Source organism: Heloderma suspectum, chromosome 7 (assembly GCF_057233095.1).
Source record: "Heloderma suspectum isolate Gila_16-S chromosome 7, 16-S_ref, whole genome shotgun sequence".
NCBI classification, from domain to species: Eukaryota; Metazoa; Chordata; class Lepidosauria; order Squamata; family Helodermatidae; genus Heloderma; species Heloderma suspectum.
Genome location: NC_139464.1, coordinates 26,673,690 through 26,701,092, shown reverse-complemented (window position 1 = coordinate 26,701,092; position 27,403 = coordinate 26,673,690). Strand labels below are relative to the sequence as shown.

The 27,403-nt window shown below is 43.5% G+C and overlaps 1 protein-coding gene across 1 annotated transcript in view; it reads left to right on the top strand.

Annotated features, from left to right (window-relative positions):
- The window catches only part of TMTC1 (transmembrane O-mannosyltransferase targeting cadherins 1), a 215,959-nt gene extending 197,144 nt beyond the window's left edge, over positions 1–18,815 (top strand). The window contains exons 15-20 of the mRNA XM_084809370.1: positions 4,150–4,285; positions 5,504–5,648; positions 7,403–7,540; positions 8,724–8,846; positions 10,022–10,099; positions 10,493–18,815. Coding sequence (XP_084665496.1) covers positions 4,150–4,285; positions 5,504–5,648; positions 7,403–7,540; positions 8,724–8,846; positions 10,022–10,099; positions 10,493–10,627 — 755 coding nt within the window. The 3' untranslated portion in view covers positions 10,628–18,815. The remainder of the gene's footprint in view (positions 1–4,149; positions 4,286–5,503; positions 5,649–7,402; positions 7,541–8,723; positions 8,847–10,021; positions 10,100–10,492) is intronic.
- The last annotated feature ends 8,588 nt before the right edge of the window (positions 18,816–27,403 follow it).

The window sequence follows — 27,403 nt, the reverse complement described above, 5'->3', positions numbered from 1 at the left end:
CCAGTCCTTTGGCTTGCACAGACCTGTCCTCCATACAGTGTCATGTACATTGACAAGAAAAGCCTAGTTGAATCAGACTAAAGGCCTATCTAATTCAGCACCCCGTTTCTCACAGGGGCCAACCACAAATGCCTTTGGGAAGCCCACAAACAAGGCATGAAGGTAATAGCCCTGAGTACTAGCTACTGGTATTCAGAGGCATGGTACCTCTGATCCTGGAGGTATATAGCCATCATGACTAATAACCATTGATACGCTTTCAAGGCATTGTAGTTCAGACAGTTTAAACAATTTTTGCCAGCATACTGTCCTAAGTTCCCTGAGGCCTGTTGATATCTCCCTCTTGTATGGTGCCATTTTGGCTACATAAAGATCCACACTCACCTCTAAAGCTTTGAAATAGGTGGAATTATAATTTTTAATAGTTAATGGCTGGATTTGGACATAATGTTAAACTATGATTTAGTGTTACATGCATGGGCTTTGAGCTCCCCCCTCCTCTCTCCTGTTCAGACATGGCTGCAAGGAAGAGATCAGAAGCTTTCATTTCCATTTTCAACTAACCATGGTTTATTATGTGCGAACCTGGAACTGTGGTTAGTCTTAACTGTGGCATAGGAAAACAACATCAGAACCCACATTTTGAAGTCAGCATCCTTCTTAAACTATAGTTAAGACTAACCACAGTTTGTCTGGGTTTAAACATAATGACAAAATGTGGTCAGTTGAAAACGGAAGCAAAAGCTTCTGATCTCCTCATGGTTGCACTGGAGCCCATGAGCCCAAGGTTCATTCATGTAATGCTAGCTAAATCATAATTTACTATTATGTCCAAATACAGCCAATATATCCTAGTTCCCTTTATTTGTCTCCAGGTTTCTAAACTTAAAATACTGTAATCATTGCCACAGTTCCAGGATTATCTTTTCCTCCTTTACAATATTGAGAACTAGTTTCTTATTTTAGAGCACATGCTTTGCGTGTCAAGTGTCCCAGATTCAATCTGTGGCATCTCCAGTGAAAAGGCTCACATCAAAGGTGATGGGTCTCTTCTCTGCCTGAGACCCTGGAGAGCCACTGGTACCAGTCAGAGTAGACATTACTAGTCTGGATGGATGAACCACCTAACTTGGTAGCTTCCTATATTCCTAAGATTCTCATGGCATGTTGTGCTACATTTTATGGCTGAACAGAGATTTGAACATCCCCCTTCCCCACCCAAAATCCATATGTAGATGTGGGAAACAGTTATCTGGCCTACATCACACTAGTTTGGGTGAGGCTCCTCATAAAAGGGGCTTGCAATGGAATGTGGAAGCAAGAACATACCCCTTCTACCCTCTTGTTGTTGTTGTTGTTATTTATGTATGTATTTATTTCATTTCTATACCACCCAATAGTTCAAGTTCTCTGGGCGGTTCACAAAAATTACAAACCATAAAATACAATATAATAAAACGTAGTATGAAATGCACTGAGCAGAGGGTTGGACTCGATGGTCTTGTAGGCCCCTTCCAACCCTATGATTCTATGAGTCTATGATTTTTAACATACAAAATTTAAAACAATTTAAACAGCTAAACAATTTCAATAAAATACTAGTTCTAATAAAGACAGCTGACATAAATGCCCCATCATATGTCATTAAATGCCTGGGAGCAGCGGGCAGTTATAACCTGGCGCCAAAAAGATGACAGTACCAGTGCCAGGCAGGCCTCAGTGAGGAGCTCATCACTATACAGCTCATCACTCTGGGGGCCACCACTGAGAAGACCCTCTCCCTTGTTGCCACCTTCCAAGCCTCCCTTGAAGGTGGCACTCGGAAGAGGGCCTCTGATGTTGATCATAGGGTCTGGGTAGATTCATGCCGGAAGAGGCGCTCCATCAGGTATTGCAGTCCTGAGCCATGTAAGACTTTATAGGTTAAAGCTAGCACCTTGAATCGGTCTCGGAAACATACAGCTACAGCAAGCAGGCCAGAACTGGTGTTATAGGCTCCAGCAGATCAGCCTTTGGGATGGCGAAAGGGCATTGGAAAGATGACGTCTTGGGTCTGAATGGCCTAGGAAAGCTTCCCCAACTTGGTGCCTTCAAGATATATTGAACTGTAACTCCCATCATTCCCTGCCAATATTGGCCATGCTGGCTGGGAATTATTGGAGTTGCATTTCAGCACATGAAGGTACCAGGCTGGGAAAATTTGGCTTAAGACATTTAGGGCAGAAGTGGGGAATCTGTTGCTCTCTAGATGATGTTGGATTCCAACTCCCATCAGCCCCAGCCAGTATGGTTGATGGTCAGAGATGGAGGGAATTCTAGTCCAGCAACATCTTTGAGGCCCACAGGTTCCCCAGCCCTGATTTAGGGTGCAATCCTATGCATGTTTAGACAGAAAAAAAGCCCTAGAACTCCCAGCACTGCTAGCTGGGGAATGCTGGGAGTTCTGGGACTTTTTTCTGTCAAAACGTGCATAGGATTGTACCTTCAGTGCTTTATAAATTAAAACAAGAACCTTGAATGATGTCCTGTAAGCAATAGGGTACTACAACAGAGGTCTGAATACTAATTAAATTCATTCCCAGCACCCTACCTTTGCCAAGAGGCAGGCCATTGTGCTCTGTACCAGTTGCAGCTTCCAAACAGTCTTTATGCGTTCATTACAACAGTCTGGCTTTGGATTTGTAATAAATAAAACATAGCCGATTAGATCACTTACCCTGATTCATGTTAATATCTTTTGGCCTTGAAAACGTGACTGAAAGTTTAAAATAAAGTGAAGTTAACAACCTGCAAGTTTCCCACCCACCCCCCTTTCCAAATTTTAGACTTTGGTTATTTTTAACCTTGACATGTTTATTTGCATTTTGCATGCAGATTAAGTATGCATAGTACTATAGGAGATGTTTCTATGTGACAAGCAGTGGATTCGTGGACAAAATATATTTTAAATAGCTGTTTGCTTCCCAAGGCTAGCAATCTGTCACTTTTCTCCAGGATGAAATTAACATCAACACATTGGTGGTGGTGGGTGTTTTTTAACACAAGACACCGATGAATGATTCTACTTAATCAGTTTGCACACAGCTTGGTGTCGTTGTCCCCCCCCCCCCAATGAATTTCTCTGTCACTTTTGTCCATGGAGAATATAGTAGATCAGCTCCACCCTGTGGTGATGTGGAAATACTGTCTTAGGCAGGGCAATTTAGGCCAAAACAGTCTGTCCAGGCTCTGAGACAGAAAGAATAAAATAGTTACTGCTATGCTGTTTTAGATTTTGTTTTGTTTTTAGTTTATGCTGTTTTGTTTTTTCTGTTTGATTTTAGCATTTGTTTGTTTTTAAATAGCTTTTCTTGTAAGCTTCCCTGAGCATCCTTAGAGAAGCAGAGTAAACATTTATTAAATAATAAATAAATAGCCCCTCTGTCACAGACACATTATGTGGCTTTGAGCAAATAATCCCCCCCCCAGGGGGGGGCCAAAGAAGAAGCTCAGACCAGAATTCTTGGGTTTATCTCCTTTTGTGATCACTACAATCGTATGAGGTCAGTTAGGCTGATTAGTGTGGTAAACCATTTCATGCTGGACTTTAGTATTGGACTTCAGGGACACCCAGGTTCAAATCCCCACTCATTCATGAAACTCATTGGGTAACCTTGGGCCAATCACCATCTTTCAGCCCATTCTATCTCATAGGGTCGTTGTGAGGCTAAGCCAGGTTGGGAGAGAATCATATCTACCACCCTAAGTTCCTTTGAGGAAGGACAGAATAACAATGTAATTTAATTATTAAAATATGTATAGCCTACCATTTTATCCTGAAGGTGGATTAACAATAACAAATAACCCTCCCCCCCGAATACATCCTAAAAATAAGTGACTTTTAAAAAACCAGACACACAGCAACAAGAAAAATCCACAGCAAATGAAAATTACAATAAATGTATACCTCCAGATATCCATGCACATTAGACTTCCAGAAATTTCTGGAAGGGCCATGTTTTTAACTATTTGGTTGAAGGCAGAAAATAATGGAGCCGGGCAGGCTTCTTGGAGGGTGCATTCCACAAATGAAGTCCCACAGCTGAAAAGGCCCTGTATTAGCTTTTCAGGACATGTTAAGAGCAATCCTAACCAAACCCTCTTTCCTAGGCTCTCCAGAGATAGCGGTTTCCCACTACCAGAAGGCCATCCGGCTTAGTCCCAGCCATCACGTGGCCATGGTGAACCTGGGCAGGCTGTACCGCTCCTTGGGGCAGAACAAAGATGCTGAAGCCTGGTACAAACGGTAAGGGAAGCCAGGATGTGAGATTCCTTCCTATATCCTTAGATTCCTTAGTCATGGCTAAAAGTATCTGGTAATAAGAAATGCCAGATTTGTACCAGAAAAGTGCAAATGCTGGTTCTTTTTTAATAAATCTAGAACATTTTGATCAGGTCTAGGGCAAGGGTGTTGAACCTCAGGCCCATCATAGGGATGTACAAGAATGTTGTTTCTGCTTGCAAAACTTGCAAGCATGCCCCGTTTGCAACCCCTAGTGCGAGTAGGAGAATGTGTCTGCCGAAAACATTTGCAATTTTTGAACACATGTCTGTGCAAAATTCCCTGCTCCATTTTGTGGAAATTTTTAAAATGCGCTAATCCACATTATTAATGCACATTAGTGCTGATTCACATTAACTAATGTGGATTAGCACATTTGTGCAAACGCCTATTTGCACGAATGTGCACTTGCACACATGCACTAATCCACATTAGTGCAACTGCAAATTAGCAGAAGCAAAATGAAATTTATGCTTTAGTCTATGGGGAAAATTTGGGCAACTTTGGAGATTTACACAAAGTTGGCAATTTTTTGTGCAACTTTTGTGTTGGATAGCTGTTTTGTGCAATTTTTCCATTTGCGCAAAACGAACAGTGATCCCAAACACAAGCGCAAATTGAGGAGAAACAAGTGGTGACCTGGTGTTCAGAGAATCTTGATGAACTCAAACATCCCTCCTTCGCCCATCCCTAGCTGATAGTTTCCTGACTTTTGCAGAGTTTCCCTCCCCCACCCTCTGAAAGGCTGAAATGCCTGCTGAGTTACTGGCAGGAAGAGCTTTCAGCTAAAATATGCTGGTATTTGGGGTATTTTTAATAGTTTACCCCCCCACACCCTTTTTCCTTTCTCCCTGCCACCTTTTGCCTTCAGCCGTGCCCACCGTTAGAATGCCACCCCAGGAACTTCTCTGAAATTGAGTTTGGCTCTCAGGCCGAAAGAGATTCAGCATCCCTGGTCTAGGGACTAAGAGCAGACAGGATGGAAGGCGAGGGAGGGGGAAGAGTGGAGAGCTGTTGAGGGCACAACCCCCCCCCCCCGCCGCCCATAAAAAGCCTTGTCCATGCAGCTTTTGTTCGTTGGTTTCCTTTTGGAGCCTTTTGCAGACACATTTCAGTTCAGAAAGTGATTCATTTTCTCATTTCCATTTCCCCCCCACCCCTCTTTTGGTTGACATCCTTTAGGGCGCTGAAAGTAGCACAGAAGGCTGAAATCCTGTCCCCTCTCGGAGCTTTGTATTACAACACGGGGCGATACGAAGATGCATTAAAGGTCTACAGGGAAGCCGCAGCACTGCAGCCCTCCAACAAAGAGACACGGCTGGCCCTGGTGAGTGTGTGAACAGCGCAGTACTCCTGACTCCATGTAATGGCAGTCAGCAGAACAGATCATAGGTTTGCACAGTTGCTTGTGCCTGCAGGTTGGTTTGGGAGAAACAGTGCAGAATAAAACCTGTGAATTACAACAGGGGTGGGCAGAAGGTAGATTTGAATGTACTGGGAGATCCTGGGCAGTCGATCGGCAAAGCTTTCTGATTCCCAAATGTTTAACGTTAGCAGCCACAAAATGACTCCCTCCCCACCCCAACCCAAAATTATACTTGGGCAACCAGGAACAGATTTTGAAGGACTATAAGCACCGTTCAGTTCCGGTATCAAAAACAAATTCCTGGGTTCAGAATTCTTTAATTCTAAGTGTGTATCACTTTCACCAGGCTCCCTTTGGTAGATTTCGGGGATCTAGTGAAAAAACAAAGTGCATCCTGCAAGCCTGAAGCTGCCCATGTATTACAAAGTCCATAAAACCTGGGAAAGAAAAAAAGCCACATTGCAACTTGCTTTGTGTGGAGCCACCTTTGTTCAAAAACGTATGACGAGACTTCCCCAACCTGGTACCCTCCAGATGCATTGGACACAACTCCCAGAATCCTTCAGCCAGCCAGTAGTCCAACACATCTGGAGGGCACCAGGTTGGGGAAGACTGCTTCAGACAGTCCAGAATTCAGCCATGGGGCTGTTAACCGGCACATCCAGAAATGAATGTATCTCGTTGGTACGTCAAGATCTTCATCACCTGCCAGTTTATTTTTGGGCACAGTTCAGAATGCTGGTATTAACCTTTTAAAGCCCTTCATGGTCTAGGCTAGCTTTTCTCAAAGGAAAGGTTACAACATCTCAGATTGTTTAGCCTAGAAAAGAGGTAAGGAAGGAGAGACATGATAGAGATGTACAAAATTATGCATGCTGTGAAGAAAGTAGATAGGGAGACATTTTTCTCCCTCTCATAATACTAGAACCCAGGGTCATCCCATGAAGCTAATCAGTGGGAGATTCAGGACAGAGAAAAGGAAGTGCTTCTTCACACAGCACAGAGTTAAACTATGGAATTCATTTCCACAAGATGTAGTGATGGCCACCACTTTGGAGGGCTTCAAAGGTGGATTAGACAAATTCATGGAGGATAAGACTAAAAATGGTTACTGGTCCTGATGGCTCTATGCTTCGCCCAGTATCAGAGGCAGTGTGCCTATGTACACTAGACGTGAGGAACGGGCAGGAGGGTGCTGTTACACTCGTGACTTTCTTGGGGGGGTTCCCACAGGCAGCTGATGGGCAACTGTTGAACCAAATGCTGGACTAGATGGACCCTTGGTCTGATCCAGGATGGCTCTTCTTATGTTCTAATGGTGCCCTTGGGATGTGTTGGACTACAACTGCTATCCCCAGCTAGCATGGTCCATGGGAGATAGAGTCATCTGGAGGGGCTGTGCTTGGTTGGAAAAGGCTGCCCTGAAGCCAGGGAATTTGAAATACTGCCTACTCCCATGTAAACCTTCTAGGTGTTAAGATCAACATCAACTCTGGTGACTTCCACCCTCTGAAGTGTGTGGCTACTAGAGCAAGGGCCTTCACATCGGAGGAGGGGGGCTCATCCAGTGAGGTTAGTACCTTCATGCTGGCTCACAGACAGACCATCTTAAGCTGCAGCGATTACATAGAACGCTCACCAAAACTTCTAACAGCTGAGGGAGAAGATCAGGTCCTCTGACCAGGGCTGCATTTATTTGTTTTTGCTTTTCGTAGGCTCAGGTTTTAGCAATGATGGGACGAACTAAGGAAGCGGAACAAATGACCAGTCATATCGTGACCGAAGAAGCCGAGTGCCTCGAATGCTACCGCCTTTTGTCAGCCATCTACAGCAAGCAAGAGAACTACAACAAGGTACAGGTGCTGCTCTGGTAGTAATACCCTCAAACCAAGCCCTTGGTTAGGGAACCAACCTTTGTATGACCATCCACTAGAGACCGTCCTAAAACTATGCATAGCAACAGGCCTGAGACAAGCCCAGTGTTTTCATGCGGTTTGTGCATGTGCTATAACCTTTGCCAGACACTTCTGCCTTACTTAGGTGACAGAAGTGAAACTTTCACTTTTCTAAAGTACTGAGGTCATGTGTCGTTTTCTTTTGCCTCCCGTAATGAGAGGCACACCTTTCCACTCTGTCCGTAGGCTTACCATTCTCCAGGTACCTGGCAAAACATTCAAGATAATAGGCTTGGGTCTAAGAACCATCGCAGAAGGAAGTTGGCAGAAGGGGTTTTTCCTGCCCCTCCCCCCCATCACTCCCCAAAAGCCTCTCCCGGGTGCTAGGGGACCCTCCTGAATAGGGTGGTCTGTGTTGGCGGGAGCTCTGCTCATGGAAGGTAACTCTGCCCAATTCGGTGTAATTCATTCCTCCCTCCCCCTGCAGCCCTCCTACAACACAGCTCATCCCATCGAAGAGGGGTCTCCAAACCCTTAAAAGAAGTTTTGGGAGGGGGCAGGTGTAGGGGGCTTCAAGGGGGAAGAGGAGGTGGGAAATTCTCCATCCTCCAACTTCCTTCCACAAGTGGTTCTTGGGGTCCAGCCCACTGCTAAAATGTAACTTTTGTGGCCAGAAAGAATATGGCAAATGAAACAGAGCAAATTATTTTGTATCGATACTGCTAATTGCAGAAATCAAGGGGTTCTGATAATAAATATTGGTATTTTTAGCGTGGAATTAATTCTATAAGACAGCAGGGAGAGGGGTTCCTCAGTGGTAAAAGTGGGCAGGAACAGAGAGGTACCAAGTACTGGCAAAATATTATGAAAAGCCAGCAAAACATCTTCACCCATGCTCACCATTACATTTAGAGCCTTTTCATATATTATGTGTAGCAGCAAAACCACTCCTCTGGTGAGAATACTTGTATGGTAGACCTGTTTGTCTCATTCACACATTACATTTATAGGTGTACACCTAAAAGACGTGTGTGTATCAGCCCTTAGAGCAACCATCAATATACTATGGGAGTTTCGGAAACAATCTATATTTACCACTCTGCGTCTGTCTCTGCATGCATATGTTTGTGTGTGTATACAGGCACTTGAAGCCATAGACAAAGCTCTACAGCTGAAACCAAAGGACCCGAAAGTTGTATCAGAGCTCTTTTTCACTAAAGGAAATCAGCTAAGAGAGCAAAATCACTTGGATAAAGCTTTTGAGGTAAAAAAAAAAAAAAAAAGGAAGAAGACCAAATTTAAACCACAAAGCTATCATTTAACACAGGAGTGCAGAACCTCTTTCAGCCTGAGGACCGAATTTCATTTCAGAGACACTCTCAGGGGCACATTCCAGTGGTGGAATGCCAAAGGCAAAAAAGGCGGGCCAAAAATACCAGCACTTCTTTTAGCTTAAAGCTCTTACTGCCAATATCTGAGCCTTAGGAGAGGCATTTCGACCTTTTAGAATGGGACACGTGTTAAATCAGGAGCACAAAACCTCAGGCCCATGGGCCAAATCTGGCCCGTCGGCCTGAGGTTTTCTGCTCCTGATTTAACACACAAATCACTTACTTCATTAAACCTAATGTGCTGCTCTTCAAATTGCTTTGTGTGTATTCAGCTTAGCACATATTGCTGAGGTCTGTGAAGTAATGGGCTGCTCAAAAGAGAGGGCAGTTTGGAAATTCTGTACCTCCTCCCCCCAGCTTCGTGCACTGGCACCACTGCTAGCTTAACGTAGCAAGGGAGTGTAGTCAGAGAGGCAGATAACCTTTGAATCTTATCTGCCTAGGATTCAAGACTGTGCACACACTTGTTTCCATGAATATGCATCTATTTTAGTGGTGTTTCCAAAGTTCCCCATTCCCCAGCTTCAAACAGGAACCTCTATGACTCAGCATACTCTCTTCCAATCCAAACAAGCATCGCAACCCTCAGAGTTCTTCTCCAGCTTGGATTGTAATCCAAAATGGAGCACAGTTGCTCGCTTCCTCCCATGGTAATAAATAACCCCATCAACTGCTCCTCTCCAAGAAATGTGTTTTGCTTCCCTCCCCCGCACCCCCAACTTTCATGGGACACAGCCTTTCAAAGCCCTTCCATTGTGGGCACATAAGAACATGACATTATCTGTGAAAATACTAGTAGTTCTAAAGAGATTTCAAAGAGGTGTGTCAGTAGCATTCCTCCCTAGCCTTTTCCAGTCTTGGGTTCTGAGATGTTGTTGGACTACAACTCCCATTGTCCCTGAGCAGCCTCGTCAATGGTCAGGGGTAATGGTGTTGAAGGCCAGGTAACATATGGGGACTTAAGGCTGGCTGCTCTGTAGCTCCATTCAGATATCCAGTGGGGACACAACTGTTCTAACTGTTGGTTTTTGTTTTCGTATTAATTTAGAGCTATAAAGTGGCCGTAGACTTCAACCCAGAACAAGCACAAGCCTGGATGAATATGGGAGGAATTGAGCATATCAAGGTGTGAAGATTCACAAGCTTTATTATTTATAAAAATACTTATATACTGCCTTTCAGCTTTTGCAAGGGCGCTCAAGGCAGTTTACAACCCTAAATATACATTTTAATACAATGAAACCTGACAGCAATAAAAAAGAATATTTAAAACAAGAGTGGGGAACACACTTTAGCTAATGGGAGGAATAGAAATGTAATGAGATAGATAGATAGATAGATAGATAGATAGATAGATAGATAGATAGATAGATAGATGATAGATAGATTGATAGATAGATAGATAGATAGATAGATAGATAGATAGATATAAAAAAACACGTGGCAGTTAGGCGATGGTATTTCAGCAAAAGAGATTATGCAACTGATGTTTTGTCCCCCACCCCCCTTCTTTTTGCAGGGTAACTACATCACTGCACGTGGCTATTATGAGAAAGCTTTACATCTGGTTCCAAATAGTAAACTACTGAAAGAGAATTTGGCTAAATTGGATCGCTTAGAGAAACGGCTACAGGAAGTCCAAGAAAGAGGATAACGGGAACAGCCGAATTTGTGTATGCGTCCTGGAGATGAGCGAATGCCGTGGACGCCATGGTTTCCCCACAAGACAGAAGCAAACTGAAAGGAGCTGTGGTTGCAGGGGTGATCCAGAATAGGGTATACATGTGGACCCAGAAAAGAAGGGCATACATGGGAATCACACTTGAGTTGCCAAAACTCTGGGTTGCTGTCTTTCTCTGGATGTGCTATAGAATGGGTGAAAACCTAATCTTAATCCAGGTTTATGTTTGGGTTTGCTTCATACCACTCCCATTAGTGCTCACAGTGGGAAATGCTTCAATAATGTCCAAATCTCTTGCTCTTAACAAAAGTACAAAATGAAAATCAAGCACTGGGATGATTGTTGGAAGTGAAGTGATGGCCTCCTTCAGCAAGAACCAGTCCCCGTTATTCAGTCGTGCTAATGCTTACCTCAGAGAGGGTTCCCAAAGCCAGGCCTCTGATTGGCCAAGAAGATAAGTGGCAGCAGCCAATGAGGAAAAGAGGAAAGAGGCAGTGGTGGCTAGAGCTCAGGGAAACAGCAATGATCAGGCCCTCTCACAGATTCAGGTAGTAATTCCCGGAGAATACTTGTCCATCCTCCTAGGAGGAGGGTGGTGCAGCTAGTTCTCAGCTGAATATTTTGATCATGAGAACGATACCAGAAGGAGAAATCCCCCATATGGAATGGTTGCTTTTGTGTGACAGTTTAAATCCAATATATCACAGCAATGGTAGGAATTTAGTTGGGTGTCCTCACTCAGGGTAATGGGGTTGTTGTTTTTGTGGGGGATGAAAACTAAATGAATCCAATGAAAAGGAGCAACTCTTAATCACAGCTCAGATGGCTCACCCCGTGTCATAGCTATTAGGGGGTCACAGGAATGATTTCCTGGAAAATAACTAGGTTGCTCAAAATATAAGAGCTTGGATTCAAAGAGCTCCCTGCGTGCATGGATGGATGCCTGCATGCCTGGTCTTTTTCTAGCTGAGGCTGGTGGCTCTGATGTCAGTGGGGCAATGAACCCGCTCTGGGTTTCAGTCAGAACTCAAAAGGAGCTGCCCAAGGTGTGGACACACCTTGGATAGCTCCTTTAGAGTTCTGACTGAAACTCGGAATGAATACACCACCCCACTAACATTGGAGCCACCGGCCTCCACTGTCCTTTTCCATGCATGCTGGATTTCTTGTTGCACAGATCCTTGTGCCGCCTGAGAGGCTGAGCCAGGAGGGATCCTGGGTTTGGAGCACAGCTTATCAGGTGGTGGTGCAAGGGGTTGCTGTGAGAATGACTAAGCACACAGAAGCTCCCTGAGTGGCCCCTTTGGATCTCGGCAGAGAACAGAGGCTATAGGACATTTTTAAACTGGCTGCAAAGCTTTTGGATTGATTTGTTGATAAGACTTGGGGGAGTGAGTGAAGAAAGAGATTGTTGAGGCATCTGTTTTCCCCCCTTCTCCTGTTGATAAAAACATTTCAGACATATTAGTTCATATCACGGGTTGGGGTTTTATTTAGTGTTATTTAACATAATAAAAATGTTATATATTTCACTTTTCCATGCATAAGAGGTGATACCTTTCACAACTGGAATTGTAGCTAAACCTGTGGCTGCTGCTCTTATTTTTATGAATCTAGAGAAGGTAGCAACCACGGTGGGGGAATGTATGTGAATTATTCCATTCATATTGCTAGAGCAATCAGGTGCCTCAGAGGTTGATAGATTCTTCTTTTACCAGCCTTTGCGTTTGCTCTATTGCATGAATAAATGTAAGTCCTGCTTGGATCAGGATTCCTCAGGCTCATTAAAGAGCTCAGATGGAATGTGCATGGATGGGGCTCGTGAAGTGAAGAGGCCCTCTGTCAACAAAGCCCATTGCATGTTGGGTTATCTGCACAGGGGTGGCAAAGACTCTGAGGGAGAGAAGCCTCAACTAAGCCTGAACTAAGCATCGCAAAGTGGCTGCAATCAGGTAATACTCTACCAAAATATGTAGCTCTGTAGTCCAGCTTGTTCCTACCTCTTGCTAGAAATTGGCCCTACTGAGGATAGCTTCAGATAATGTTTTACCGTTTCTGTCAAGGAGTGAATATGGATGACCATTTACCAAAGGATAATTTATGATGACATGCATATAACTATTCCATAAGCCCCTTGTTTGTATCAGCCTGCCAAGTAATGAGGGAGAATTTTTTTTACCACATTTCTAGAAATCTAGAGAGTGGTAAATGCTTTTCACCACTTGGCAGGCCAATACTATTTGGTAACTGGCTGTCTATATTTATTCACTGTCACTACAGGAGGGCAGTTTGGGGAAACTTGATGTAGATTTGAAATGCCTCAGGACATCCTAGAATGGCAGAGAAGTGGATCTGAAGATCTTTGTTGAGAAAAGTAATGTTACTCTGAGTGGCCTCAACAGTTAGTGTGGTCAAGTGGATTGAGAGCTGGGAGGCCTGGGTTCAAGTCATACTTCTGCTGTGGACTTTGGCAAGTCATTATATGTTAGCCTCCATTCCCCATCAGTAAAAAGGCTATAATAGATACTTATCTCATAAGGATGTTGTGATGGCAAATGTAGTAAGAGTGTAAGCCACTTCAAAAATTAAAAATGCTTTATAAAGCAGAGATGATGATAGCATATCACAAGATGCAGAAACAGCTTAAAATATTATATGGGAAATAGCACTTCCACTTAAATTCTTGATATCACTTTGAGCTTTCAAGATGGGGCAGTGCAGAAATCTGAAAAAAAAAATCCCAGCAACTCTGACCTAGAGCCAGCTAAAGTTAGTTTCCCAGTGATGACCTATTGTATCATCTGTCCTTTTTTAGCATGTAAGTCGGGTTTTGGCAAAATGTAAAACCCACTGAGTATAAATATTCCCAATAAAACAATTGTGGCAAACACAGCACAATCCACCAGGAAATTGTATTGAGCAAAAGCCATTGAAACTAAGAACTTCCTCATATATTTTGCGGAAAGGCTTGGTTCCAACTAGCATTAAGATTTTACATGCATTTACATAAATCCCTTTTGAGCCTTGTTGTTTCACACCATGTGCATGACATGTGGTGTGAAAAACAGAAATGCAAAAACTGTTTCACATCACATGACAGAAATTTAAAATGTGCTTGTCTCAACCATATAAATCAATTGATGGCCATTCAGAAATGTGGATTTACAATCACATTTCAACCTTCCTGGGTTTTGTGTGTTACTTGTGAATAGATATGTTCTAGCTGAAGAGCAATTTTTAGTCTTCCACCCACCATTTTTTCCATTAAGCTGTGCAAAGATGTGAAAGATTTTTTGCATTTTAATCACTTCTCCCTGTAAAGAAGCCTTGCCAGTTTCACCCATAAAGATACCCTTTGCCACCCTGATCTCTACACTTTGTTGAAACTGGCGTGGGCAGGGGAAGCCTTGTCAATTTCATTGATAGACCTTTACTTCACTGTCCCTCCCTCTCTGCTGTCTTGGGGAACTGACATGGCTGGGCAACTCTTGTCAGTTTTACCAGTGCTGGGGAAATTTCACTGGTCCTCCTCTTTCCCCTTCCTCTGTGCTTGTACTGCTCCAAAGAGGATACATTTCTATTTTTCCTTCAAAAGAGCATATATGCACAGCTGTGCTGGTGCACATAGAAATAAAAGAAAGGTCAGCTTGTCAGTTTCATTAGAGAGTGGGTGGAAGAGAGAATTGCAGTGTGGAAGACTAGGAGAATATATGTAGGATTACATCGCGTTATAGCTGTGGGACAACATAGGCCAGCATCCAGAAAGCAGATAGGGAAGTATCTTCTCCTGTACAAGTTGGAGGGACTGAAGTGACATTTACAACAAGAAGAGCATAATTTGTGAACAGTGAAATGTGCATCAACTGAAGTGAGGGAAGATTCTGGAGCGATAATTAAAATGCATTTCCAGAGTGATAAGTAAGGGCGTAGAATCATAGAATAGTAGGGTTGGAAGGGGCCTACAAGACCATCGAGTCCAACCCCTTGCTCAGTGCAGGAATCCAAGTCAGAGCATCCCTGACATGGCTGTCCAGCCTCGACTTGAATACCTCCAGCGTGGGAGAGTCCACCACCTCCCTAGGTAATCAGTTCCATTGTCATATTGCTCTAACAGTCAGGAAGTTTTTCCTGATGTTCAGCCGGAATCTGGCTTCCTGTAACTTGAGCCCATTATTCCGTGTCCTCCATTCTGGGATGATCGAGAATGTGTGTGGGTGGGGCAGCACCAATCTGGACTCCTGTGTTTAAAGGGCCCCATGTGTTTAAAGGGGGAGAATGAGAGAGAGAGAGAGTAAAATTGTGTGTGTGTGAGTGCATGTGTGTGTAAAAGAGAGATCACCTCCCTGCTTTGCACTAATGATCTTGAAGTGTCTTCCCTTAGGGTTTTTTTCTCTGTGCAGTCGGGCTTGTAGCTGGAATGGAAAAATGTGGGTCTAAAGGAATGTGTCTGTGTTGCTGTATGGATTTCCTTCACCCCCTGCCTGCAGGCATGATCTCAAAGTTAATTTGCCCCAGTTTCCCTTTTCTGTACAATAGGTTGCTGCTGTGGATAACTGTGGCCCCTTGGCTGCCATTAGTTGCCCTGCCTTTCGCCCCTCTAGTCACAGTGGGCACCAGCTGCCGTTGGTGATCATCAAAATGTTTTACAATGTACTTGTGATGTTGGGCTTAGGGATGACTAAGTCTCATAGAAAACAATGGAACATGTTAGTTCCACAAGCCAGGGGTTGGCAGAAGGTAGATCTCCAGATGTTTTGGACTTTAACACCCAGATGCCCCTGCCAGTATGGCCAATTGTCAGGAAAGCTGGGACTTGAGGTCCAAAACATCTGGAGAGCTACTTTTTCCCCACCCCTGTCATAAGCAATAGAACTTATGTTCTTTTGCTTTCAGTGTGACTTGATCACAACTGACTTTAGCTGGATCTGAACCACTGTCCTTTGGAGATCTACAGTGCCACAAACTGAGACTCTTTCATTATCAAGCATTAATATATTTATTAATGGTGAAAAAAAATCATAGTAGCTTTTCCCAAAAGTCAATATTTCTTGCTGCAGCTTTGAATTTTAATTACAACATACTTAAGGACAGAAGAGAGACGATATTATTGTATAAGAGATTAGATTTGTAAGACTAGATAAACTAGGTCATTATTTATAACTCTCTGTATCAGGAGCTTGGATCCAGAATGTGGACACTGAATTTATTTTTTATTTTTTGTAAGTCAAGGAAAATAAATGTATTTTTTAAAATAATGGTTTCTGGGAAATCTACCTTTAAACTGAGATGATACCAAGTTTTCTGCTATTACAATGATAATGGTAGAACAAAGCCATCCTGCTTCGGCATGGTTACCACTTTTCCAACAGGAAAATAGAATTATTGATCATTTGCACATATTAATCCATCCAAATAAATGCACATTTATCTTTGCCAGGCATTGGGAGGGGAGCACTGGGTACTGAAATCCCCCCCAAAACAAGATAAACCTGGCTGGCCATGGAGCAGTTCCAGATTGTGGCAAATTTGTACACCTGGGCACAGCCAGCAATACTTCTTGAAGTCCATTGCAGCTGCAGAAAAGACGTTGATCTCTCTTTACATTAGGACTGAAATAGCATTAAAACAAAGCATCCCATCAGAGCACTCACAGGAGTGTATCTTGACTGCAAGGCATCCATGCACTTTTCCATATCAACCTTCGCTGTTACAAATTTTGGCTTGCAAGTTTGGGAAGTGAAAATCCCGTTCATTCCAGCTTGTTCTCAGCTAGTTTTCATGGGGCTAAAATCACCCCCAGATAAGGCTAAATGAGCCCTCCTTCCTCCAACACACAGCACCCACATGTTAAGAATATTGCTGTCAATGGTAGATGGAAGTGGATGTCCAAGAAAATCCAGAATAAACTTCCTTTTGCACCTGACTCCAAGCCATAATTGTAGCATGTTAAAGCACCTATATTTTGCAAATGCACACAGTTGGGTTCAGACCTATGGGACAGCTTTGGTGATACAAAATTATCCAAAGCATATGGAGAAAAGGAGTGGGGAGAAATTATCTTGAAAAGAAGGTTCTGAGAAAAGAGATTTAGGGCTACATTTCCTGGCTTCCTCCACTTTCCCTTTAGTTAACAGCTTATGGCCTAAAACCCTGCCAATTAACGTAATAATAACTTGGTTGTGTGTGCTGTATACTGATGCAATGATTGCGGTTTACCAAAGTACACACCTGCAAAAGAAACACTTGTGTATCTTTTCAATCGAAGTGGTTCCACTGACTAATTGATTCAAGCCCGTTGCTAAATGGATCAGGGTAGTGTTGGTGAAAGACTCACTTTTAAGGGGTGATTCATATTGGCCTAATTGCATTATGATGTGTCCCTTGCCCAGTTTTACTGTTCTAATGGAACAGGGTAATTGGCAATAAAATTGATCTTATTCCCATAGATACAAGGAAGCGTTCTCCTCCTCCTATGCTCATAGACTAAATGCAACTATAAATACTTTGGTTTCTTTTCTGCTACTCCCATATACTTAGCTTTCATAGCATGTATTGCAAACACTTTTTTTGTATTGCAGAAAAAAAGTTTCTGAACAGATCGAGAATCTACTAATCATAGAATAGTAGGGTAGGGTTGGAAGGGGCCTACAAGACCATCAAGTCCAATCCCCTGCTCAATGCAGGAATCCAAGTCTCTCTCTGTATAACTTCATTTGTTTTGCAAGCAAGCCCGTACAGATACACATCAGCCAAATCCAAAATGAAGGGCCGATGTTGAGGAGACAGGATAAAACTTCAGGATGTAGAGATTATAAATTTCAGTCTCGTATCAAATGACAAGCTTAAACTAAACTTAATGGAAAGGGAGCTCAGTTTACCTGTTTCACAATGAAGCCTAGGATACCTTTTCATTTAAATGGGAAGATAAGTTATTATGGGAAAAATAGTATTGCTCCCATCTAGCTTTTTCTTGCAGATAGCAGGTTCCTGAAGAGCTCTCCCATTCATTCCAAAGGAGTGGACAGCTTCATAGACTCAAAGGGATAATCTATGTGCAGAGTTCCCTACTCCATTGAAGTGAATGGAGAAGCATGTATGTGCATGAGTTCTAGAGAGCTATATGTTATTTATGATGAGGAAAAAATGATCTTATTATGATATTGGTACAGGTGTTGTCTCTCAGTGCTCTCTCTCTCACACACACACACACACACTCGAGCTGATTGATAAATATCTCATGTTTCCTGATCTACAATGGCATACTCGTTTAAGTTCTTAGTTCATTCTTTTTTGAGGTCTGGTCTCCAAAACACTACGTTTGCCAAGCCAGTCAGTGCAGTATGCATAGAACTGCACCGTTAATGGTAATGATAAAAGATCAAGTGGTACGAACATTGTAAAACCAATTTCACCAGAAACCATGGTGGGACACAAAAGGAAACTGATGTTGCAGACAACATGGGCTATCTTAACATTACTTCCAGAAAGCTCTCATCTTTACCCAGCCTGTATGGATCATTTAAGAGCCTGCCAAAGTCCTTGCACAACTTGGCCCTTGTTTGCAACTGCACTGTGCATTTGGCTTATTGCTCACCTGCTTTTCATCTGTGAAAATCTAGCCCTAAAGGGCTTTTTGCCTTGGGGGATGTGCAATAGTTAGCAACCTGCTTCCACATACACTTAATAACAAGCAGAAACAAGAAAACTTGCTTTAGCTGTTAATAGTGTTTGAAAAGTATCAACGCTGATGATGGTAATCTCTGAAAATATGTGCTGAACTTCCTTGTGATGTTTATATGGATTTGCTGAAAACTTTTATTACGAGAACTCTCTGGGGTGCGATCTGTGGCTTTTCTGAACACATACAACTCTCTTTGCCAAAACTAGATGCCAGTAATCTGTTTCATAAAGCAGACGTTAATTGCATAGATGTGGTATTTCTCTATATTTGTCTTCATCATTCTTGCCTTCCTTAGTTTAAACTATTGTTTTTGTTCAATAAATTAAATGCACAATTTAGCAGTGGGATGTATGAAAGTGATAACAGGATTTGAAAGGTCCTTTATTTTCATTGTCAAATTATGGATGAATTTTGCCTACAAAAGTTATGATCAAAGAAATCTTTGAACAAAGCAGATGTATATAAATGTATATTTTCTATAAAAACAATAAAGTGTCTGAGTTTCTTCTGTATGTCCTTGCATGAACCTGTACAGTAGTACAGTTGAATCTTTCATTTAAAGTGTGTAAGGGGAGCAGCTTGGTTTATTTAAACAAATTTCAATATAGAATCAAATACAAACATTAACATTCCAAAAAATGATAACACAGGGCCAAAAGAGACATTACTTTAAATGTGTGTCTGACAGCTGTGCCTTTTTTCATTTTTACCCTAGGGTAGGCACAGGGGCCCTGATCCAGATTAGAATTCTAGTGTGAGGGGTAGAGGGCTTTCAAGATCCAAATTGGAGGCCCTGTGCCTACTGTTGAGTAAAAATGAAAAGACAGCTGCTATAGATACTCATTTGAAGTAATATCTGTTGTGGGCCACAAACACCATAAAAAGGAAATATCTAAAAACAGTGTTATCTCCTTGTTTCCATGGTCATCCTAATAAAGCCAGTGAAGAGGATCTGGTGAAACATCCATGGGGGAGCATTCCATAAAGTGGGGGCCACCAGTGAAAAACCCTGTTTCTCATACAGGCCAACTTTGCCCCAGCAAGTAGTGGAATTTCAGGAAGATCCACATGAACATAACTCATGGGGAGGGGGCACATATGGGAGAAGGTGCTCCCTCAAATTTCGCAGTTCCTTACCGTTCGTGTAACATGCACACAAATCTAGAGGTGCAAGAAGCTTCATAGTACTGGAGGTTTTTTCAAGGAAATGGCACAGAGGATACCCTGAGTTCCATATTATCAGAAGTTACAGGGCTTCTATGAAAAAGATCTTATCTTCCCAAACTGAGGACTTGAATGCTACCAATGATCTCATATTCTTACAACACACACACACCTGATCTCCCACATCCTTAGGAAGGGATCCTCCCCTCTGGTAGCCCTGGACCCACAGTATTACCTACAGCAACCTTCCCCCAACCTGGTGTCCCCCAGGTGTGTTTGACTGCAATCCTAGAAGTTGTAGGCCAACACATCTAGAAGACAGGTTGGGGAAAGCTGACATACAGCGATCGCTATATTAGAGCAGCTGCAACCTATTAAAAATGTGGAGGTCATGGGAAAAGGACACAAGAACCACCTCATCAGTGGTCTACAGCAGCCTCCCTTTTAATTGCTGGAGCATCCACAGCCCATTGCAATAGTTGGAGGCAGGGCTTCTGCAGAAAGTTGCCCAGCAAACTGGCACCCATCCAGCCTCACTTCGCTGATGGGTCCCATTTGTCACTGCATCGGTGGGCTGCATCACTCTTTTGAAGTTATGTGCCCTGGGCCCCTCTCTCTTCAGGGTTCAACTCCAGACTTGCATTCTGCCTGCATCTCCACTTCTTGTTCCTTACAATCCCCTCTGGTGCAGAGCTGGATTTCTCGTAATAGGCAGTGTATAGAAACCCTCCAACCATTACTTTAAAGAGATTTCCCCTTTGTCTTCCAGGACCTTCCCTCATACTTTGGGGAGCAGGGGCTAGTGACATTAAATGTTACCATCTCAACTGGTAGAACCATAGAATTGGAAGGGGCCATTGAATCCAGTGCAGGAAACCAGTTTAAAGCATCCCCGACAGATGGCTGCCCCATCTGCTTGAATAACTCTAGTGACGGAGGGCCCATCTCCCTGGGCTGTTGGTTCCATTGTCTGGCTGCTCTGACTATTAGGAGGCTTTTCCTGATGTTCATATGAAATTTGCCTTCCTGTAAAGCCCATTAGTTTGCGTCCTATGATTTTGGATGATTGAGAACAGGCTGCAGCCCGCTTCTGTGTGACAACCCTTTAGGCACTTGAAAATATTTACTTAGAAAATTTGCTTTAGCTAGGCATGCTCTGAATTTGCCAAAATGTCAATAAACTGAAGCCAAAGCAGCAGCAGCTCTTTGCCCTTCAGCGGTACCTCTAATGTTTTGTGAACAGTGAGGGCATGTTTTGCCACAGTTCACATTTTTCTGCACATCTATTTGTTTATTATATTTATATCCCACCTTTCTTCCATCATGGAACTCAAAGTAGTTCAGTTCTCAGGTGGTTTCCCCTCCAAGCACTGACTAGACCCAGACTTGTTTAGCTTCAGCAAGATGGCTGCCTCATGTGCCTTCTGACCATGACCTGGGACATCTAGAGTGCCCCATTTCGTTCACCCCCTAATCCAAATAAGAAATACTGCAAAACTCACTTGCGGACTCCAATCCGACAGGCTGCAAGACCACAGGGGAAAGGGCCCCAAAGGAAAGATGTTCCAGTCATTCTCAGGTAGAGAGAACTGGAACACATCACATGCAGTGCTTGCAGCAGAATGCACGAGGGGGCCCCCAAACGCAGCAGGGCTGGCTTAACACATTTTGAAATAAGTGAAGAAATACACTTCAGTGTCTATCTATTCATTACTTTTATATCCCGCCTTTTTTCCTCTTGCAAGGAACCCAAGGCGGCCTCCTCCTCACCATTTTATCATCACAACAACCCTATGAGGTAGGTTAAGCTGAGAGTCGGTGAGTGGCCCAAAGTCACCCAACAAGCTTCATGGCCGAGTGGGGACAAGAGCCCAGATCTCCCAAGTCCCAGTCCAACACTCTAACCACTACACTACAGTGGCTACCTAAAGAGCCCTCAGCCCCACCATAAAACCATTAAGTTCAGATTCTAAAATTACCTCACTGTACCACTGCTAATAATCTCCTTGCTCTTTTTCTCCCTCAGTACTCCTCAGGCACTGGCTTTCCCTTGCTCCTCTCCTCACTCCAAAATTCTCTTGACTTCTCCTCCCCACTATCCCCCTCATCTGTCTGCCTCCTCACACTACCTATTGTAATGCTTTATATTTCTCCATAGAAATGAATGGCAGCACTTCACTTCTGTGGGAGGAAGTAGGCTCCCCACAAAGCATCTTAGGAGCTGTAGTTTAGGGAGGTGCTTAGAATTCTGTTAGAGATCCCTAGCCCTGCCCCTTTCTAAACTACAATTCCCAGAGTTCTCTGGAAACAGGATATAGCTTTTAAATCAGTTTAAATTTGCAGTGTAGACCTGTCCTGAAGTAGACAAGTGTCTGCTGAGATAGGGATTTGGGTGTGAAAAAGCACAGTGTTCATAACCATCCTTCTTTTTCTGGGCAAATATTTGGCTACAGTGGAACCATTTTAAAAGCTACATTTGAACATTTGGTTCTACTCTTTCCTAATCTCCCTTTTGCTGGATGAGAGGGTGGTTTAGCATCAGGTTCCACTCTGAATGAGCCATGGAGGTATGGCTATGGCTCCTCTTCTCTGCCTGTTTCTTCCAGCAACATGGTAAGCACATTCAGGATATAAAAATGGGGTTGGTGAGTACAACTCAGCAGTTTTGGGCTGGACAGCGAGCTTGGTGGATCATCTGGTGTAGCCTCCCCCAACTTGGTGCCCTCCAAGATGTGCTGGGAGTTGTAGTCTGACACACCTGGAGGGTGCCAGGTTGGGGAAGGCTGATCTGGTAGTCATTGTATTACCACTGCCTAGAACAGGAAATATATATTTGGCCTTCGTAAAAAACATTCTACAGAAATGTGAGCTCTTGCTAAAAGACCAGATTGTGTCTAAAAGACCCTTCTGAACTCTTCCCAGACACAAGTAGCTCGCTGTTCAAAGTTGTCATTGAGGCGGCAGTCTTACCAATGTTTACCTGGGAGTAAGCCTCATTGAACACGGTGGGTCTTACTTTGTGGTAAACATGCATAGGATTGCACTGTGAATGTATGTTTGCATGGTCCCGTTCAAATTTGTGTTGGTTGCCAATTTTTGCCCTGTGCCTTTAACCATAGATTGACTTAGCAGAAATATAGGAGGCTGCTAGGTTTTTCCATCTGTTTATTTCCATCTCATTTCACCTGCTAATGTTATGGAGGTCAGGCTGCCATGAAAGACCCAGGAGCAGGGCCAAGCAACACAGCAGTAGTCCTATTCGCCATCCATTTACAAGAGTATGGATGTCCCTCAAAGTAGGACTCAGTCCAGACTGCTCACTCGGTAATATACCATGTGATAGTTCTGTTTTTATTTGCCTGTGTGAATTTAAGGGAACTTGCCTTGCATGTTCTTGAAGACACACAATCTTTTCTTTTTACAACGTTGTTTCTCTGTTAGGGCCAGCCCTACCGTTAGGCAGAGTGAGGTAATCACCTCAGGCAGCAGGTGCTGGAGGATAACACTGGCAGCTTCCTGAACTCTCAGCTGTTCTACTGAAGGACAGAGCTATGTAGGCCACACACCCTGCCCTGCACCCCTAAACTAGCCTGCTGCCTCAGGTGTCATGGAGGATACAATTTCATAGCCAGTATTGAAGTAAGATCAAACTGCTAGTCTAGCTGGCATTTGTACATGGAATGGGAAGGGGATGCCATTTTGGCCTTTGCCTCTGGCAGCAAAATGTCTTAGGCCAGCCCTATTCTCTGTAACAATAATATGACTGGTAGCAGTTTTCAAGTGAAACAAGCTAATTTCCACAGATCCGGTGCTTCAGGAGGCTCAAGGAGCTCCCAAAGCAGACCACCAGGAAAGCTCCCTATTGCTTCATAAGACCTGGTCCTCACCAATTGCAGGGGGAAAATACAGCCCCTGCAAAGCAAGGTTTCTTGAACCTCTGGCTGGGAAATGTTAAAGGAACACAGGCAATGTCCCTATGGGAGCCTTCCCTAGCCTGATGTCCTCCATTTCCCATAATCTGGGGCTCAGGGCGGCTGCCCTAGGTTAAGAGAAAGCAAACATCCACTGCTCTTCTGTAGACTCAGCATTTTGAATCTTAGGACTTCTCTCTCATGTCATGTGCTCTGAGGTTAATGGGAACTGCCTTTCCTTTACTGACACCAGTGCAAATGGATTCCAAATCCTGCTTTGTAAGCAGAAACGGGGCAGGAATGTCTTGCAAGTGAACTTACATCGACTGCTATTTTCAGAGGCATATATGAGATGGAGGAGGCCCGCTTGAGAATGACCTGAGCTGGCGATGCTATGAATGGGGCTATCAGGAACTTCTCCCATATACTGGCCATGATGGCTAGTCTTGCCAACCTGATGTGACTGGCCTCCATTTTAAAAGGGCAACCCTCCATCTTGGAGGACAGGAAAGCTACTTTTTTTAATTCATTGGGTGTATTTCTCTCTTACCTAACCAATTAGGGGAGCAGTCCTATGGCTGGTAGTCAGTGGCTAGACTTTCTTGAGGAGGTGAAACTCAGAACTGTTGGACTAATGAATGGTTCAGCATTTACAATCCAGTCCTATGCATGTTCAGTGGGGCTCACTCTCAGGAACACGTGTGCAGAGGATTATGACCTTGGAATCCTGAATTCAAATTGATGTCCATTAGCATAGAGCAGCTTCCCCAACCTGGAGACCTGCAGATGTGTTGGGCTACAATTCCCAGCATTCTCCCAGCCAGTACAGGCAATGAGTAGGATGATGGGAATTGTAGTCCAACACATCTGGATGGCGCTGGGTTGGAGAAGGATGTATTATACACTTCTGGGAAACTGATATTTTGGTTTTATAGCAGAAAATGAGGCAGCTACAAATGCCTGGGGGGCTAAAAGGGAAATACGAACATCACCTTAGAACAGTGTAAAGCAATTGCTAGCATTTTTGGTGATCTTCTTACACTGTAAAATTTTATTGTAAAATTTCAACAAAACAAAAGAGAAAAGGGAAACATTGTAGCTACATAGGTCTGAATCTATCAGTTTCAATGCATACATATGAAATATACATATATATTTGTTATATAGGGGTGTGTGTGTGTGTGTGTGTGTGTATGCTATATATGAAAATACAGCTTTCTAAGAATTATACATAAACTTCAAAAAAAGCAGACCAAATATTCATATAAGTGTCCATTTGGCATCTATTGAAAGCGTTGTTAGGTCCTCAGTCCACTGCATTATAAGAGGTGAGCTTTATCCTTCCAATGTTGTAATATCAGTCTTTTAGCTGTCAAAAGGGCATGGAGAATCCATTTGCACTGACTGTACATTAACTTCCAGGAAGCAGGTAGATAATTTAAGAGGACATGTACATCCGTAAATATTAAAGGGTATTCCAACACAAGGTTTATCCATATAATAACCTCCTCCCAAAAAGAGGGAACTATTGGGCATTACCAAAACATATAGTTAAAAGAAGCATTAGCTGTATTATAGCTCCAGCAATTAGCTGATTTAGACAAACCCCGATTAAAGAGATGTTTTTGGTTTTACCAGGGAAATGTCTTAGGGTGAGATGCTAGGAGACTGGTTAAAGCCCCTGGTTGGTCCCAGGTTTCCCACAGAGGGATATTATGTTTTGCAGCCACCTGGGGTTTGGAAACAGACAAGTTGAGAGGTACTGAAGAACTGCAGCCTTCATCTTCTCAAGAGAGGACTCAGGAGTCTGCAGACCTTGCTGCTTCTAAATCGCCGGACTTTGAGAAACTGGACTTGAGTAATGTTTTCTTTCTTTTTATCTTCCCTTCAAATTGGACAACTGCAGAATCATAGTGAAGTTTGCTAACTTTGCAAACAATAAGGGGCAACGCAACTTCCTATTTTCCATCTTCCTGCCATGGCTGTCTTCACACCTGGCGTTTTATCCCATTACAAACCGATCCTTTTGAGTCAGATCCTTTCTGGGATTTACACTGGCCCTGTATACAGCCATCTCTCATAGCATGTCCCTCCACATTATATCTTTTCATGGCTCGGTTGGGCTGGGCTGCATGGAACAATCAGGACAGAAGGGGGCTGCTGGCCCCATGCCTGGTCCCCTCCCCTGATCATTGGTTTCTGTAACATGATTGATGGCTCCGCCACATCCCTCCACTCCTCCACGGGAGGAGGGAAGTCAGAAGCACTTCTAGTGGCCTGGATAGGGCTATGGGAGCTGGTCCCCTCCTTCCTCCAAGGGGGAGAGAGTTTTCTCAGTGGCTTACCCCGAGGTTGCTGGTGCTGCTAATCCTTCTCTGCTAGATAGGTCAATGTGTGATGGAATTAAATGCAGTCTATTGCTTATACTACTGAGTCTGAAGCATATACTGATTTCTGGGTTCGCAACTACAGAAGTAAGAAATCCACAAATGGACTTGTATACAGTCAATGCACCAAGCCACCCCTAGCAGCCCCCACCCCCTGGTGACAACTTCATGGGCGACACCTTCTTCAGCTTGCTTCCCCCACCCCCCGTACTGTTGTTGCTCTTCCCCCTTATTCTGGCTTCCCAACAACCCTGCAAGGTGGGCTAGGAGAAGAGATAGTGGCTGGCTTTCTCCCCAACCCCCCACTGTTGTTTGTCTCCTTGCTTATTCTGACTTCCCAACAACCCTGCAAGGTGGGCTAGGAGAAGAGATAGTCATAGAATCATAGAAGGGTTGGAAGGGGCCTATAAGACCATCGAGTCCAACCCCCTGCTCAATTTTGTTTCTGTCTTCCAAGGTATTAGCTATCCCTCCCAATTATGTGTCATCTGCAAATCTGATCAGCATTCCCTGCACCTCCTCCTCCAGGTCATTAGTAAAAATGTTGAAAAGCACTGGGCCCAGGACTGAGCCCTGCAGTACCCCATTCGTTGCCTCTCCCCAGTTTGAGAAGATCCCACTGATCTTTGCCTCTTTGAGTCCAATTCTGTAGCCAACTGTGAATCCACCTGAGAGTTGTTTCATGTAGCCCACTTTGAGCTAGTTTGCTCATCAGGATATCATGGGGCACTTTGTCGAAAGCTTTGCTGAAGTCGAGGTATATTATGTCTACAGCATTCCCACAGTCCACAAGGGAGATTACCTGATCAAAAAATGAGCTCAGATTAGTCTGGCAGGATTTGTTCTTGACAAATCCATGTTGGCTTTGAGTAATCACTGCATTATTTTCAAGGTGCTTACAGATGGATTGCTTTATAATCTGCTTCAGAATTTTCCCAGGGATTGATGTCAGACTGACTGGTCCGTAGTTCCCAGGTTCCTCCTTTTTACCCTTTTTGAAGATAGGGACAACATTAGCCCTCCTCCAATTATCTGGCACTTCACCCATCCTCCATGATTTCTCAAAGAGAATAGACAGTGGTTCTAAGAGCTCTTTTGCCAGTTCCTTTATTACTCTAGGATGCAGTTCATCTGGCCCTGGAGATTTGAACTAATTCAAAGTCCTTAGGTGTTCCTTACCATATGCCTATCAATCTCAAGGTGCAATCCTGCCCCTTCAGCCTCTACTTCGCCTTTGCCAGGGGAGTCATAGACCCTCTTTTGGGAGAAGACTGAGCCAAAGTAGGAATTGAGCACCTCTGCCTTTTCTTTGTCATCTGTTATCATTTTGCCATCCTTGTTTAATAGCTGAACCACCATTTCTTTCCTATGTCTTTTACTATGCCTGTAGCTGAAGAAAGCCTTTTTGTTGTTTTTAGCATCCCTCGCTAACCTCAGCTCGTTCTCAGCTTTAGCCTTCCTGACACCGTCCCTGCAATTCTGTGATACCTGCCTGTACTCTTCCTTTGTAGGTTATCCTTCCTTCCACTTCCTATATGTGTACATTTTTTGTTTTCAGGTCATCTCTATGCTTTTTATGAAGCCACATTGGCTTCTTCTGTTGTCT